This window comes from Engystomops pustulosus, chromosome 4 (genome assembly GCF_040894005.1).
Source record: "Engystomops pustulosus chromosome 4, aEngPut4.maternal, whole genome shotgun sequence".
Lineage (NCBI taxonomy): Eukaryota > Metazoa > Chordata > Amphibia > Anura > Leptodactylidae > Engystomops > Engystomops pustulosus.
Genome location: NC_092414.1, coordinates 113330751 through 113349297, shown reverse-complemented (window position 1 = coordinate 113349297; position 18547 = coordinate 113330751). Strand labels below are relative to the sequence as shown.

The window sequence follows — 18547 nt, the reverse complement described above, 5'->3', positions numbered from 1 at the left end:
GTCTATGAGGATGACGGGGACAGAGGAGCTTACAGTCTATGAGGATGAGGGGTGACACAAGAGCTTACAGTTTATGAGGATGAGGGGGTGACACAAGAGCTTACTGTCTATGAGGATGAGGGGGTGACACAAGAGCTTACAGTCTATGAGGATGAGGGGTGAAACAAGAGCTTACAGTTTATGAGGATGAGGGGGTGACACAAGAGCTTACAGTCTATGAGGATGAGGGGGTGACACAAGAACTTACAAACTATGAGGATGAGGGGTGACACAAGAGCTTACAGTCTATGAGGATGAGGGGCGACACAAGAGCTTACAGTCTGTGAGGATGAGGGGGTGACACAAGAGCTTACAGTCTATGAGGATGAGGAGGTGACACAAGAACTTACAGTCTATGAGGATGAGGGGGTGATACAAGAGTTTACAGTCTATGAGGATGAGGGGGTGACACAAGAGCTTACAGTCTATGAGGATGAGGGGGTGACACAAGAGCTTACTGTCTATGAGGATGAGGGGGTGACACAAGAGCTTACTGTCTATGAGGATGAGGGGGTGACACAAGAGCTTACTGTCTATGAGGATGAGGGGGTGACACAAGAGCTTACAGTCTATGAGGATGAGGGGTGACACAAGAGCTTACAGTCTATGAGAATGAGGGGTGACACAAGAGCTTACAGTCTATGAGGATGAGGGGGTGACACAAGAGCTTACAGTCTATGAGGATGAGGGGGTGACACAAGAACTTACAGTCTATGAGGATGTGGGGTGACACAAGAGCTTACAGTCTATGAGGATGAAGGAGTGACACAAGAACTTACAGTCTGTGAGGATGATGCGGACAGAAGAGCTTACAGTCTATGACAGTGATGGGCAACCTTTTGAGCTTGGTGTGTCAAAATTCGCCAAAAAAACGAGCATAACTCGGGTGGTGTGTCACCTTGACAAAAAAAAACATAATTTTGTGATATTTATAGTTTAAATAACAAATATGTATAATTATTTAACTTCTAGGGTACTTTAATCCTAGGTTGTGTGATTGATCCTACCATGTACTACAGTATGGCCGTATATGGGGATTTTCCACATCATCTATTTATTACAATGTGCTGGACAATCTCTCAGCCTCCTGGCTACTGCACCTGGCTGTGTAGGAGCCGATGATGAAACTTAACTCTCCGGCGGCCGCGTGTCACTGAAAATGGCTATGTGTGTCAGCACTGACACGCGTGTCATAGGTTGGCCATCACTGGTCTATGAGGATGAGGGGGTGACACAAGAGCTTACAGTCTATGAGCATGAGGGGGTGACACAAGAGCTTACAGTCTATGAGGATGAGTGGGTGACACAAGAGCTTGCAGTCTATGAGGATGAGGGGTGACACAAGAGCTTACAGTCTATGAGGATGACGGGGACAGAGGAGCTTACAGTCTATGAGGATGAGGGGTGACACAAGAGCTTACAGTTTATGAGGATGAGGGGGTGACACAAGAGCTTACTGTCTATGAGGATGAGGGGGTGACACAAGAGCTTACAGTCTATGAGGATGAGGGGTGAAACAAGAGCTTACAGTTTATGAGGATGAGGGGGTGACACAAGAGCTTACAGTCTATGAGGATGAGGGGGTGACACAAGAACTTACAAACTATGAGGATGAGGGGTGACACAAGAGCTTACAGTCTATGAGGATGAGGGGCGACACAAGAGCTTACAGTCTGTGAGGATGAGGGGGTGACACAAGAGCTTACAGTCTATGAGGATGAGGAGGTGACACAAGAACTTACAGTCTATGAGGATGAGGGGGTGATACAAGAGTTTACAGTCTATGAGGATGAGGGGGTGACACAAGAGCTTACAGTCTATGAGGATGAGGGGGTGACACAAGAGCTTACAGTCTATGAGGATGAGGGGGTGACACAAGAGCTTACTGTCTATGAGGATGAGGGGGTGACACAAGAGCTTACTGTCTATGAGGATGAGGGGGTGACACAAGAGCTTACTGTCTATGAGGATGAGGGGGTGACACAAGAGCTTACTGTCTATGAGGATGAGGGGGTGACACAAGAGCTTACTGTCTATGAGGATGAGGGGGTGACACAAGAGCTTACAGTCTGTGAGGATGAGGGGGTGACACAAGAGCTTACAGTCTGTGAGGATGAGGGGGTGACACAAGAGCTTACAGTCTATGAGGATGAGGAGGTGACACAAGAACTTACAGTCTATGAGGATGAGGGGGTGATACAAGAGTTTACAGTCTGTGAGGATGAGGGGGGACACAAGAGCTTACAGTCCATGAGGATGAGGGTGACATAAGAGCTTACAGTCTATGAGGATGAGGGGGTGACACAAGAGCTTACTGTCTATGAGGATGAGGGGGTGACACAAGAGCTTACTGTCTATGAGGATGAGGGGTGACACAAGAGCTTACAGTCTATGAGGATGAGAGGGTGACACAAGAGCTTACAGTCTATGAGGATGAGGGTGACATAAGAGCTTACAGTCCATGAGGATGGGGGTGACACAAGAGCTTACAGTCTATGAGGATGAGGGGTGACACAAGAGCTTACAGTCTATGAGGATGAGGGGGTGACACAAGAGCTTACTGTCTATGAAGATGAGGGGTGACACAAGAGCTTACAGTCTATGAGGATGAGGGGGTGACACAAGAGCTTACAGTCTATGAGGATGAGGGGGTGACACAAGAGCTTACAGTCTATGAGGATGAGGGGGTGACACAAGAGCTTACTGTCTATGAGGATGAGGGGGTGACACAAGAGCTTACTGTCTATGAGGATGAGGGGGTGACACAAGAGCTTACTGTCTATGAGGATGAGGGGGTGACACAAGAGCTTACAGTCTATGAGGATGAGGGGGTGACACAAGAGCTTACAGTCTATGAGGATGAGGGGGTGACACAAGAGCTTACAGTCTATGAGGATGAGGGGGTGACACAAGAGCTTACTGTCTATGAGGATAAGGGGGTGACACAAGAGCTTACTGTCTATGAGGATGAGGGGGTGACACAAGAGCTTACAGTCTATGAGGATGAGGGGGTGACACAAGAGCTTACAGTCTATGAGGATGAGGGGGTGACACAAGAGCTTACTGTCTATGAGGATGAGGGGGGGACACAAGTGCTTACAGTTTATGAGGATGACGGTGACATAAGAGCTTACAGTCCATGAGGATGGGGGGATGACACAAGAGCTTACAGTCTATGAGGATACGGGGGAGACACAAGAGCTTACAGTCTATGAGGATACGGGGGAGACACAAGAGGTATGAGAGCTTAATTTCTCCTATGTGAATAACTGGATATCTCTTAGCTGTGGCAGAAAAGCAGATACAGGAAACACAACAAAGAAATAGTATGTAAGCTCTAATAGAAGAGATGCTTTACCTGAACCCCTGCAAGAGAAGAGAGTCACTGTTCCCCGTGAGACACCAACATCCCTCACACATCGCTCACACATCGCTCGCACAACCAGTCACTGCTCTCACCGCTCCCTTCCTGCCGGCAAGCGTCTCCAGCTCCATAGCAACCATGTGACTGTCATGTCCGCCCAGCACCCGCGTCACAGCAGCCACTGCTCACATCCTGCCATCCGGGGGCGGGACTTCCCCTCTGTACACTGTCCCTGCTCTCATTCTCAGCGCTTCCTGGTTCAGGTGAGCTATCACAACTTCCAGCCACACTACATCCTGTTTGCTTATTGTTACATTGCGTCTTGTGTTTCCATTACCTGACTTTCTGCCCATCTTGGGGCTATCCAGCTATTCACATAGAAGTAATAAGTAGCTGTTACCTCTGCGGTTATACTCCCAGGAATCCCTCATATCTGCTGCTTGTAGTATCAGACATCTCTCCATTGAAGCGTTTTGCACCCCAGCACCTGCACCTCCTGACCTATAACCTATGAACTCCAGTTCTTTGATGACCCTGTGTAGCTGTTGTACCATGTGATCTGCTGATTTCTGTCCCCCCATAGGGATGCTTATCTCACATGGTTTATTACTGTCACTATGTATAATTCTTTTCATGTATATTCATTATTTGTTGTCACTTTACTTGCAGTGATTGACAAAGACCAGGACAAGGCCAAAATGTTACATATAAGCCGCTAATAAATCACTATCTGAGCATCATCCTGTGGTGTGCCTGGCTTCCTGTTAGGCATACAGTCACAGTGGATAGGGTTTTCCCTGAAATAAATCAACCGGGATTGGTTTTGGAATCCTTGGACGCCGGTAATGTGGGGAGAAAATGACGAGCGACACCGGGAGAAAGCAGTTCTGGAAGAGGAGCATCGCTAAAGTGCCGGGGAGGTGCGTGTGACATGTCAGTGGCAGGATTGTTATGTACATAAAGTACACAGCTTCTTTATGTGCCCTGCTGGCAGGATGTAGTGCCATAGCTGCTAGTCACTCCTGGCGATGTGCATATGATGTAATGGGTGATGAGTTTATGTACAACTAAGAGGAAATCCTAGGTGCAGTGTAATATATATAAATCACCATCCTGTATAACACTTCTGTACTGGAAGGAATACATTGCTAGACCTCGGATCATGGCAACGGGATCCAGTCACACCTTCTCCAGGGCAGAGCGTAGCATGGAGCTTAGTGAGTATTTCCCATCACATTAAGGCACCTATGAAATGTAGGGTATATACCTAATAAAGAACCCTCTGTATCCTGTAGGTGTGATGTGAATGGCTTCTGCCTCGATTCTGTCTATGATTTACTTCTCCTGTCATTTCAACATGACAAGTGGGTAAAAATGTATGGCCTAAAAATCACAACCTTTTTTTTTTTTATTACTTCTAGCACACAAACCAGTAAACCCACATACATAATTTATATGCCGCCTGCTTGGGATGTGTTCATATCTGTATGTGGGTCTGTGTTGTTCTGCTCTGTCAAAGGACAACAGTGAAAATATCAGAAGCCCAAAGGGTTATGGCATCAGTTTGGCTTCCCTTCCAGTGTCTGTAAATTTTTTTTTAGAGGTAATAAAGTATTATAGGCAATCCACGGGTTAGGTCCAAGATAGGTTCCTACATTGAATTTGTAGAAAAGTTTTATAACTGTAGCTGCATGCAAAAGTTTTTGCATTGGACAATTGGATTTTCAAATGTGTTTATTGATAATCCTTGTTATTGCAGACTAGAGTAAAACATCCAGAGAGCCTCACCAGGGGTCATAGTGAGCCACAATGAGGGGTCGCAGAGTGGGTCTGTCTGTTACTAGGGGTCATATATAAGTCAGGTGCCCCTACGGAGAGGAGCGCCTGTACTTGTCACCTGTTCATTTATTATCTTGGTTATAAAGCACCAACATTTTCTGAAAAACTTACAATCTAGTTTCCAAATACAGATGTATTTTGGAATATATAGGAAACCCATGGCATTATGAGATCCTTTAGGTGGTTCTTTAGGACTATAAACCCATGACCACAGGGCTACATGGCAACAGTGTTGACTGCTGAGCTATCCTGCTTTCTATATAAATCAATGGGCTTCCCATAATATCACTTGGGCTTCCAAAGTAAGAATGCAGAGCCAGGGCCTAAAGTGGTCCTCAAACTACATGTATGGTTCTCCAGTAACAATAGTGGAGCTGTGACTGTCAAATTAATCTTTGTTTTGATGAGAGCAGGACTGAAGAACCAATTTTTAAAGAGGACCTTTCACTGTCTATTTTTTGGGAACCCACCAAAAAATATTATTTTGCCTGTCTTGTCCCACAAAACAATTCAATAAAAACTGGTTAAAAAAGGAGAATATACTCAAGAATGTTACTGGTATAAAGTAAAACATGTCCTGCAATAAAACAAGCTGCAGACAGACTTCATTATTGGGGGGCAGAGGGACGGGAGCCAGCAGAGCACTGAATATATTATAGAGCAACAGAAGTTGTTGTTAGAAATTTTTCTTTGTGGGACTCAGGCTGAAAGCATTTGTCAGGCAGCCATGTAAATGTCTTTATTTCTATCACAATACACCACAGATCTTTTTAAAAAAAACATATTTGGCATATACAGTACTTTGTCTACAGCAACCTGTCCTCTGATACAAACAGCACTCTGGTGACACGTTCCATTTAAATATAAATGCAAAACATATCAACCAAAATTTACCACTAACATGATATGGAACTAGCATGTTAAGAAAAACTGTCTCAAAATCACTTGATAAGTTAGTATTCAAACATTCTAACCATATAAAGCGACACATGACAGATTACAACAAATGGGTCTTAGTCTTACAGAGAACCTGTCACCAGCACCCCCCCCCCAACACAAACCCCACAAACATTGCCTTTTAAATCTGTTTAAACATGTTCCATTGATGCCTCTATCCATGGGATTAGAGTTACCATTCTTCTATAAAATACTTTCATTGAGGTCCTCTTTTTGTCATTGGGGTGGTAGCTGCAGTATATTCAAGCTACACTGCCCTCATCATTGGCGCTGACAATGCTAACCCAGCTGAAGTGAATTCTAAAGGGAGGGGTGAGGAGCAAGGATGATTTCTAGTCACACAGTCATCATCACTCCCAACCTTCCAGAGGGAGAGGTAAGTAATGCAGCAGAGCTGAGTCACACACAACCACTGTCTGTGTATCAATGGTCCAGCTAGGCATTGTGTAGCATTTCCTACCTTTTGATAATAAGTAAACAGAGCTGTATATGTCCGTAATTGAATATTATCAGACAGCTCTTAAGTACTACTTCCATATGGCAGCATGGTGGTAGCAGTTAGACTTGTCAACCAGGAACAGGGTGGCGTAGGGAACAATTAATATGCAGGGCTTCCTTATTGTGACTGAACTCGCCTCAACTGCAGACATGGAAAGGAACCATTTAGGGATAAGCGCAATGTTTTTAAATCATAAGTTTTTTACAAAGTATTGATTTTTGGGTGGGTTAATTTAACCCCTTAAGGATGCAGTGTTTTTTTGAGCATTTTTCGCTCTCCACTTTCAAAAATCCATAACTTTTTCATTTTTCTGTGTACAGAACTGTTTGGGCGCTTATTTTCTGCATAACAAATTTTATTCCTTGGTGACCACATTTATTATTCTGTTGAGTTCTCCCCCTGTGAGCTCAAAGAAATCACACCAAGGCAAAGTATGGTATATTATCTCAATCTCTGTGGAGAAGTGATGCCATGCAAGGCTAGGCAGATGTGAGATGCTTTATTTGCGTCACAAAGTATCATACAGAAACTTTCAGTGGGGCAGGACCTGGGCTTGGTTACTTAGAGATAAAGAAGCAATGACCATAGTCCATTGGTTGGTATATTATTACATTCTCTTGATGAGCTTCAAGATGTAGTCACCAGAAAAGGTTTTCACATCACAGGTGTGCCCTGTCAGGTTTAATAAGTGAGATTGCTTTCCTTAGGGTGCGGTCAAACGTTGCAGTTAAAACTGCATTGCAATCAGCTTTGAGGTGGTTTTGGGTGTAGTTTTGTTAATTTAACAGGTGAAAGACATTTGTGGAACAGGTTTTGCCTTCAAAATGAAATGAAATCATTCAGTTCATGTCTTTCACCTGTTAGATTAACAAAACTGCACTTAAAGCCACCTAAAAACTGATTGTGATGCAGTTTTAACTGCAAAGTGTGGCTGCACCCGTAAAAATGGGGTTGGTACCATCAGTTGTGTTGTGCAGAAGTCAGATGGATACTTGATACATAATACAAAATTCTAAGTAAAGAAAAACAAGTTGCCATTATTGCTTTAAGAAATGAAGGTCAGTCAGTCCGTAAAATTGGGAAAACGTTGAAAGTGCAGTTAAAAAAACCATCAATCGCTACAAAGAAACTGGTTCGCATGAGGACCACCCCAGAAAAGAAAGACCAAGAGTTGCCTCTGCTGCACAGGATAGGTTCATCCGAGTCACCAGCCTTAGGAAATCGCAGGTTAACAGCAGCTCAGATTAGAGACCTGGTCAGTACTGTGCAGACACATCTCTAAAACAACTGTTAAGAGGAGACTGTGTGCAGCAGCCTTCATGGTAAAATACCTGCTAGGAAACCACTGCTAAGGACAGGCAAAAAGCACAAGAGAGTTGTTTGGGCTAAAGAACACAAGGAATGGACATTAGACCAGTGGAAATCTTTGCTTTGGTCTGATGAGTCCACATTTGAGGTCTTTGGTTCCAGCCACCGGTTCAAGTGTGAACAAATGGACTCTACATGCCTTGTAGCATGGAGGAGGAGGTGTGATGGTATTGGGACTGCTTTGCTGGTGACATTGTCAGGGATTTATTCAAAATTGTTGGTATTCTGAACCAGTGTGGTTATCACGGAATCTTGCAGCAGCATGCTATTCCATCGGTTTGTGTTTAGTTGGACCATCACAGTCACCAGACCTTAACTCAATCGAGGTGGTTTGAGATGAGCTGGACTGCAGAGTGAAAGCATAAGGGCCAACAAGTGCGAAGCATCTCTGGGAACTCAGGACTGTTTGATTTCAGATGACTACCTCTTGAAGCTCATCAAGAGAATGCAGAGAGTGTGCTAAGCAATAATCAAAGCAAAAGAAGAACCTAGAATTTAAGACATATTTTCAGTTGTTTCACACTTTTTCCAAACTTTTGGTCTGTACTGTACTTTCTGTATCAATTCCTTAATCTATAGAATTCTGCATTAGATAAAAACTGGTCAAAGGTTATATGATGTCACACAGGTACACAGCGTGTTTCATGCTGTTACATGTTAAACATGATGCTGACAAGCCGTGCACCTGTGTGACATCACATGACCTTAGACAGACTGTTATTCACAAGTGAGCTATGGAGCTTTCTAGTTTGACTGCCAACAGATATTTACAACACATTGAGAAATTGATACACAAAGCATATCGGAAATATGTATAATTCTTTGTTATTCAAACAATAACCTTTATTTACTGAAACGCCCCCTTTAAGGCCGATTGCCCTAAAGTGAGTTTGTTCTGACAGTTGCTTCTTGCTTTTTCAGAATTTTTGTTGACCAAACCTAGAATCACTTAACTGAAATGATATGCTGAGTTCCACACAGGTTTGGTCCACAAAGCATATTCATGCAACAAAGTTAGGAGATGTGACTCCTACTGTGAACTACAGTGTTACTTTATTGTCTACCTTATTGTCTTATTGTTTCTCTATGGAGGTAAATAATTGGATTGCACTTTTAGGCTGTGTTCAGATATCATTTTTGGCAATTGTACATTGTGTACACCAAGAACACTCCTGACTCATACGCTGAATCTGTCCATAGAATTGCAACAGCAAATGTATGCATTCTTGTTGCATCCAGCCAGAACCACTGGAAGAAAAAGTGCGGTAGTCTGTGATTTATCATCCAGCTCCCTGCTGGAGAACACAATATTCACTCTGTGGAGACCGTAATAGCCTGGGGGCCAAATGCTACTGTATGGCATCCATCCCTGGCCTCTACTGAGCGTGCATTGTGGGTGTTCCCCCAATCGTTGGCTGCTGCCAAGGTTCTCTCTTCTGTTTTCAGAAGCTGAACTGGAATATGTGTCCCACTGGGGAATAGTAGTCTACAGTTGTAAGAATACATTGTAAATCCTCCAAATGCATCCTTACAATAGACAGCTGAGACAGGATATGAATGCAGGCTTAGGTTGTAATAACATTTTATTATTATTTAGAAGAAGGAAATCATTAAACATGCTTTCTTTTTGGTGCAAAATAAGAAGCCTTAATGTGAACTGAGCTGAAGCTTGGTTCAATCCTGAAATAAACACACACACTATCGAAAGACGAGTTGGCTCAACTGGAAAATCCTTTGTTTCAGTCACCACTTCAGAAGGCACTAAACACGTGGGTCTCGGATAACAAACGTAGATGCGAAGAGACAAAAAGTTCCCGCTTCCCAAAGATGTAAAATAAAATGTTCATTTTTATTTCTTCTTTTAAAAAGCACAAATATTGTGGTATACAAAAGTTTGAAGAAAAAAATCTCAGACTAGGTGTAGCCTATGTGTTTCGATAAAGGGATCTTACTCATGGCTTGAGCAATGAGTAGGACACCTTTATTGAAACATGTCTGTTCACAATCTTGAAATAAGTTCATTTTGGATACATGTTGCAAAATGTGCAGTGTGTTTCCTTGTTTTTCTAAAGGTGTGACTGTGATAAAAGTAGGCACACTGGAGTGTAAGTCCTGGTTTATACTGCTTTGCTCTGTTCTGTAAGGTTTCCATTGTTAATCATTTTGCTATAATATTATTTCTTAAAATAATAAAGGAAATCTAAAAATGATTTTGAAAGGGAACACAAGGCATCATGGGATCTGTGGGCATCTCTAATTGGCCTCAACTTCAGGGCAGGTACAGGAAGAGCTAGGTTTCCACCCACTTCACCTCTGGTGGGAAAAATTTTTGCCAAACGCTTTCAGAACAGAAAATGCTATAACTTTGGTAAGAAAAGGGCGAGCAGCACAATATGGGAATTGTTCTGTTTGTTTTTAAAGGTGGTATCACTAATGAGATTTGGTAAAATCATTATAACCTACAGTTAAGCTTTAAAGGAAACCTACCACTTGTAGTGGCAGGTTTCCGATGGCAATACCGAGCACCAGCTCAGGGTGAGCTGGTGCTGGAGCTTATTTTAAACTTTATAGCCGGCGCAGGCAGGTACGCGCTCGGCGCTTACCGTGCACGCGGCTACATAGGAAGTGAATGAGAGCCGCGTGCACGGTAAGCGCCGAGCGCGTACCTGCCTGCGCCGGCTATAAAGTTTAAAAAGTGTTTTAAACCGCGATACCGTGGTTTAAAACACTAACTAAAATAAGCTCCGGCACCAGCTCACCCTGAGCTGGTGCCCGGTATTTCCATCGGAAACCTGCCACTACAAGTGGTAGGTTTCCTTTAAAGAAAAAAAGCATCTCTTCTTAACATTTTTCCTTTTATTTGAATAATACAAAATATCTTGGGGTCAGTTCATGTGACTACATCCCTTGCTTGTAGAAATCAATAGGAGACTGTTGTTTCTTCTTTCTACAGGAAAAGAAAATGACATGCCCTATATTTTAGCCAGTGTTCGGGAAAACACCTTTCAGAATACAGGGCATGCAAGTAAAAATATGCATTGGAAAGCCTGACAGTTGATTTTGACCTGTAATTTTGTAACTTTTTTTCTGCCATTTGAGTTACTACTGTTTTTGTTTTTTATGTTTATGAAGGAAAATATATTAAAATATGCTCCACCTTCTGTATTTAAACCCAGTACTCTCCTTCAAGTCACTCCTACAAGATCCTCTGCTACATTGTTTAAGTGGCGAGGGTAGATCCAAAGCGGTAGTGACTCCAATGCTTATCATCTGCCCATATTGCCAGTTCTTTAGAAGGACATCAGTGACAACTGCCAATGATGCCCAGTTGTCAGTTTAGTCATAAATAAATAGAATGGCATATTGTGGGAGAAAAGATGCTCTAGAGTTATGACATGAAAGCATATATTTATTAAAAAGTCATAAACATTAAACATAAAAACTGAGCCTACAGGTCCTCTTTTAACCCGTTAACGCTCTGTGCCGTAGCTCTACGATGCAGAGGTACAGGGAATGTATGAAGAGGGCTCACGTGCTGTCTTCGTTTGACCCGAGGCTAAATGGCTTCTGCAGATTCGTTACAATGAGCCAGTGGCTTATTGTAATAAATGACCTGCAAAAATGCCATATATTGCAATACAGAAGTATTGCAGTATATGGTAGGAGCGATCTGACCATCTAGGGTTAATGTACCCTAGATGGTCTAAGAAATAGTGAAAAAAAAAAAGTTTAAAAAATAAAAAAATTAATAAAATATTAAAAATTCTAATCACCCCCCTTTCCCTAGAACTGATATAAAAGATAATAAACAGTAAAAATCAGACACAATAGGTATCACTGCGTCCCAAAATGCCCGATCTATCAAAATATAAAAACGGTTACGGCCGGCGGTGACCTCCGAGACGACAAATGGCGCCCAAATGTCCGAAATGGGACTTTTACACCTTTTTACTTCACATAAAAAAATGGAATAAAAAGTGATCAAAATGTCGCACAGACCTCAAAATGGTAGCAATTAAAATGTCGGCTCATTTTGCAAAAAATTACACCTCAAACAGCTCCGTGCCCCAAAGTATGAAAAAGTTCCAAGTGGCAGAAGATAGCAACATTTTTTTTTTCTTTTTTGTACACATTCGTTTAATTTTTGAAAATGCAATAAAACCTGTATAAATTTGGTATCACCGCGATCGTACCGAACCAAAGAATAAAGCTGAGGTGTTATTTGGAGCGCACAGTCAAAGTCTTAAAAACTGAGCCCACAAGAACGTGAACTTTTTTTTCAATTTTTCCACATTTTTTTCCAGCTTCGTAGTACACGGCATGTTAAGATAAATAACATCACAGGAAAGTAAAATTTGTTACGCACAAAATAAGCCCTCACACAGCTCTGTACATGGAAAAATGAAAAAGTTATGGATTTTTGAATGTGGAGAGCGAGAAATGAGCGAAAAAACCCTGTGTCCTTAAGGGGTTAACCAGTATACAGCAATGTTTATTTACACTATGCTTTTCTTTATACTCAGACATTGGCCATTATACAGACTTATGGCGGTTGTGCACAATAACATATTTCCCCAAAATAACTGCACAACATGGCATTGGAAGACATTTGCTATTGTGTATAGAAAGCAGTGTAATAAAACTAGCCTTGTTAAGTTTAGCTTCTTTTTTTTTGTTTTTTTTTCAATTCTGAATTCTTTGTGACTTGTTCTGTTATGTTTTTCCTTCAAATTAGTATTCAACATGTTTATGGAGCACAACATCCACCTTTTGATCCACTGCTGCACGGAACGTAAGTAGATTTTATTTCTTTTAGTCTTTCATCTTCTCTTCTATTAAAAATAGAATAAAAAGCAATGGGAGAGCTTTTAGCTCCATTTTATGTGTTATGGACAGTTGACCCATTTGTGTGTTTTTTTTTTTTCTTCTGGCTCTGGATGTAACAATAAAAAAGGACTTTTTGAAATGCAGAATTTATCGCTTAGATTTTCTGTTTACTCTGTGTAAAGAATAAGTTATTGATCTGTGCCATACAAGTACTGTAAGAATTCTTTTCATTTAGACTTTGGTGTAAAATCTGTTGTAGGGTTTGGAAATTGTGCTGCTGCCTACAGAAGCCATTGTTGGTGATTGAAGTCTCTTTGGCCACATGCACATAGAAATGTTAGGTTCTTAGCCTTATCTTTATAGATTGAAGGCTGTGCCAAAGGTGAGCGCATGTATAAGGGCTTGTTGTCTGTGGTACAGTACTTCCTAGTGGCCTTTTTATAATCCTTTCAATGTGCTGGGCTAGTGTGAACATAAATTGCATATTCTGTGTAAGCTGAATGTGTGCAAGGGGCCTAATTCAGTAAAGAAAATATTTTTTACACCTTTGCAATAAAATGTATATTTCCATATTTTTACACCAGTTACCTTTTATATACCTGCTATGCTGTATGAATGTAAGGTGTCATTTTCTGCTGGATAAGCTATTATTTTCCTTCATATTGTTTGGGGAAATATTCAAGCTATTTATCCAAATGAAAAAGGTGGTGATTTTGGATGAGGGTAGAAGCATGCATGTGGGATTTCCTCATCTCAAACTATTTTTTGTGGATATACATAGAAATTGTCAATGTCTCATTTGCTCTTGAGCAGCTTGATGACAATGTCTCATTCTGTCCAAAAGACAACTGATTGTCTGGTCTGTTATGACATTCCTTTTTTCATAACAGCCCTCAGTTCCTTTTGGATTTTTTTTTTTGGTACAGAGCTAGTCGCCTCTATCCGGACTCCCATAGGTTTTCATTGAGATTCATGTCTGGAGAAAGTGCAGGCCGCTCCATATGCGGTGCTCACAGTCTCCAGTGGCTCATGCATAGCGCTTTCCTTGATGTCTTCAACATCATTGGCATATATAAATTTTGCTCAATGTGAAATGACTTTCTTTAGTGAACAACACTGAGGCTCCCTGGTCCTTCATCCCATGTAGATGCTCCTTGGCCCATGCAAGATGGTGGTATTGTCAGGTGCCTCTCACCTTTCCTACATTTGCTTCCACGGGGCATTGTTTACAATGAAGTGGACACAGCTTGCTGTTCCCTCAAAAAAAATCTGAATTATTTTGTCCAAGAGCAACCATAAAGTGTATTAAAGTATTTGCTACACTGTTGATTTTTTTTATTTCATGGATTCTCAAGATGAATATGCATTAGAGTAAATATAAGATATGGTATTCCAAGCAGTGTCAGGATGAAACTAGCACCCTTGCTATTAATTGATCCCTTCTGCTTTCCGTAACAAAAAGGTGGACACATCTAGAAACACTGCTCCTGTTCTGTGTATAGAGTTTGGGCTGGTTATCTAAAGTCAGCAAACACTTAAGCTGAGCTACAATTACCCTTCATCTCGTATAAAACCCTTGAGCTTAAATACTATTTTTTTGGCTTTCAGTAAAGTTTGCTATTGTACTTATAAGTTATTGGCTCAGTTCTAATCTTAAATTAGTAGAATTCCTTTTCTCCATTATTTTTAGTACAGTGCAGTATATGAGTTGAAGCGGCTATATATAGTTAGTGGAACTCCACGCAAATTAATTTTTAGTCGGACTAAAAAAGATTTGGATTCAAGAACAAGGATTAACAATAAAGCTTCACTGAAGACGCCTAAGAGCTTCACCAGAGGTCACAGTGGGTAGAGAGGTCTGTCTGTAACTAGGGATCTTTTGGAAGTCAGATGTCTATAAGTCAGTCGGGGACTATCTGAATACAGTACAGTTTCATGTCTTGGCAAGACATAGTCTAGAACAAATGGCTGCCAGGGAGCATTGTTGTGTCAGACCTGCTCATGTTTGTCAGCTTTATCTATGTGATTGTTGATTTTTATCCTCGCGATGAGTCTCATGCGCTGTCATTGTGAATTACTTGTTTCTTTTTCAAGAAATGTTTGAAAAGAAGAATGTGATTTATATTAACAGCTATTAAATATTTTATGAAAAGAATTGAAAATGTTAGGTACCTTGTTGTAAGCGTGAGTGATTTTTATCTCCTAGGAATTGGAAATGTGCTGAAGAAGCTGCCATTAAAAACATTCTGAATAATAATCTTGCAGTGTCATTTCTCATTTTTTATTTCACCACAGTATGTGATCCTGGAAGACATTTAAAATATGGTACCTCTAAGCACATACTCAAGGTGGCTTTGGTATACCTTTTTTTATTGTGATCATTACAGGTGATCTGTCACCTTGTGATATATTGGACAGATCAATGGTGGTTGTAACTGGGAAAGTCTGAACTGATTTCAACATATTTTAACATGAAATTGTATAATGTTAAAGGTTTAGTTGCTAGCATGAGCGCCTCAGATACAGAACATCACTCGGATTGACAGCAGGCAAAATGTGGTTCTCCACACATTGCTTCCCATGAATATCCTTTTCAGCTAAATGACAGACCCCCAGCGACAGATCCCCAAAATCAACCATTTGTGTATTGTAGCAGACCAGCAATGCAAATTAACCCACCCAAAATAAATGCCTCATTAAAAACCTATGATTAACCTTGTAACGCTTCTGGATATAACTGTGAGAGGCTGTGGGGCTAGCAGGGTTACTTAAAGAAATGCATGCATGTTAGATCATTTATGTACAATACAACGGTACTACTTTTTCAAGGACACTAGTAATAATGCTAGCGTTGTATTTATAAACACATGCGATTGGTAACCAGAGCCTGGTGTCTTGCATTAAAACAATCAAAGTCATTTCCATAGAAACGCATATGCGAGGCCCGTCCCCATACCTTAGCGCTACGTGTGACTGCACTTGGCTGCCTTATCACTCACACGTGTGATTTCTCCAGTCCCAGTTCTGTGCCGTAATAGACTGTGTATATGTGACGTTTTGCATCCGTATGCCGCACTATTTAACCTGTATTTATATGTCCCCAAAGACTTCTAAGGGCATACGGAACTGAAATATGGAAGAAAATAGGACATGCTTTTTATTTTTATACAGCCAGTTTATGTTACGGTACAGTGTTAACAATGGCAATATACCGTATATATACTAGAGTATAAGCCGAGATGCCTAATTTTACCAAAAACTGGGAAAACCTTTTGACTTGAGCCCCCTGACGCGTATAGGCGGCCAGTAAAAAAAAATAAATAAATAAACTGAGTTCTTACCGTTCCGACAGCCCAGGCAGCTCCTCTTCTATCTTCATGTGCGCGGCAGGTCCGCAACAGCTTCTTCGGCAGAGCCTCTTCTTTCTTCATGCTGGCGCCATCACAGCAGTGGCTGATATCACAGTTGTGCACCAGCCGAGCTGTGTGCATGGAGCTGTCGTGGACCTGGCGCCGGCATGAAGAAAGAAAGAGGTGCTGCCCATGAAGCTGTCGCAGACCTTCCGCGCACGTGAAGATAGAAGAGAAGCTGCCCGGGCCATAGGAATGGTGAGTTTATTTTTTTTATATACCTGAGTATAAGCCGAGTAGGGAATTTTCATCACAAAAAGAATGTGCTGTAAAACTCTCAGCTTATACTCTAGTATATACGGTAAATGGTCAGGCCTATTGTCCATTGAAATTAATGTAACCTGTAAAAAAACGGTACGGGTAGCATATGGCCATTTTTATACAGTCATGGGAATGCAGTCTAAGAAATGTGGTGGATAATCGGGAGACAGGATCATTGATGTCACTAGAAAATTAGCACCTGAAATCAGCTGAAGGTAACCACAAATTATAGGAAATTATTTTAAATTTACATGTCTGTAAACTGGGGACGTATGGGATATAATTACAGAAGGTTGGCGGCAGTTATATTAGTGGTGGCTCATCTGTTGCAGCATATAATCCATAGTAAACTTATTCCATCCATCATGTCAGAGGAAAGACAACAAAAGCTGAGATTATACTGCATGCTTGCTCTTCCCATAGAGGCGTGTCCCAGAGACAGAATCTGCATCAATTTATGACATATTCTGTGGGTTTGTCATAAATACTCTAGATGAAAATCCTCTTTAATAATTGCTGCAGATTCTCTATGCACAACGCTGGAATTCTGTTCCCATTGCATGTTCTGTCAATTAAATGTAATCTTTAATTGTTGAATATGCAAATTTTCTCAAGAAGCTACTGGGGCGTGGAGTATCCTCGCCGTATAGCCTCTTTAGAAAATTTGCATATTCCCCGTTGAAAGATTACAAAAGATACAGGGGACTAAGGGATTATCCCTACAAAGGGCTATCCTTACATACGTTCGTTACACCTACCACCGGATTGACCTTAATCGGTAGATCCGTGGTGGTAGGTTTCCTTTAAGTTGAATTTGTATGTAAGTCGGAACTGTATGTTTTATAATTGTAACCCCTGTCTGTAAGTCAGGTGTTCTTAAGTAGGGGACCTCCTGTATCCCGTTAAGGTATGGAAAATGTTTATAGTGATGGTTATTTTGCATAAAATAACCAACTGGTAATGTATAATAACATGTTATTAATTTACTGTACTATAAATGTCCTACTCTTCCTCATCAAAATGATTCTTTCAAAATTTCTAAGCGGAGAGCATACTCTCTGCTGGACCCACTATTCCCCATATTGTCATGAGTTCCTTTAATTTCTATAGTGCAGTGTGAGCAAACCTATGGCAAGTATCCCAGAGGTGGCACTTGGAGTCCTCTCTGTGGGAACTCTTGCTACCAACCAGACTGCTGCAGAACATTTTGTTACTGGGGAGCAAGGCTACATGGGGTATATCATTACCAGGGGAAGGTTCCATAAGCTTTTTATTACAGGGAGAGGCTGCATGGGATTTTTCTTGACTGGGGGAGGCTGCATGGGATATTTCATGACTGGGGGAGGCTGCATGGGGTATTTCATGACTGGAGGAGGCTGCATGGGGTATTTCATGACTGGGGGAGGCTGCATGGGGCACTTCATGACTGGGGGAGGCTGCATGGGGCATTTCATGACTGGGGGAGGCTGCATGGGGCATTTCATGACTGGGGGAGGCTGCATGGGGCATTTCATGACTGGGGGAGGCTGCATGGGGCATTTCATGACTGGGGGAGGCTGCATGGGGCATTTCATGACTGGGGGAGGCTGCATGGGGCATTTCATGACTGGGGGAGGCTGCATGGGGCATTTCATGACTGGGGGAGGCTACATGGGGCATTTCATGACTGGGGGAGGCTACATGGGGCATTTCATGACTGGGGGAGGCTACATGGGGCATTTCATGACTGGGGGAGGCTGCATGGGGCATTTCATTACTGTGGGAAGCTGTGACAATTGCATTTCCCACCCTAGGCTTTTACTTGAGTCAATACGTTTTTACAGTATTTAAACTAAGTAATTCAATAGGGGATGAAACGGTCTAGTCTAGGTTAATAAGACTCGCCGGATTTATTATCCAGCATCAGCTGCTGTGATAAATCTTGTGCATTTTAGATCCTTTAAGTCTCCATTGTCTAAGTATTCATAAATCTGCCCCTTTACA

General features: G+C 41.7%; 1 protein-coding gene across 2 annotated transcripts in view; it reads left to right on the top strand.

The window, feature by feature from the left end:
* Positions 1 to 3518: 3518 nt before the first annotated feature.
* Positions 3519 to 18547, top strand: part of TBC1D22A (TBC1 domain family member 22A) — a 373643-nt gene continuing 358614 nt past the window's right edge. For both annotated transcript variants that reach the window (XR_011854935.1, XM_072147091.1), the window contains exons 1-3: positions 3519 to 3666; positions 4073 to 4323; positions 12802 to 12858. Coding sequence is in view for 1 of the 2 variants with exons in the window: in XM_072147091.1 (XP_072003192.1) it covers positions 4262 to 4323; positions 12802 to 12858 (119 nt within the window). In the remaining variant the exon portion in view is untranslated. The remainder of the gene's footprint in view (positions 3667 to 4072; positions 4324 to 12801; positions 12859 to 18547) is intronic.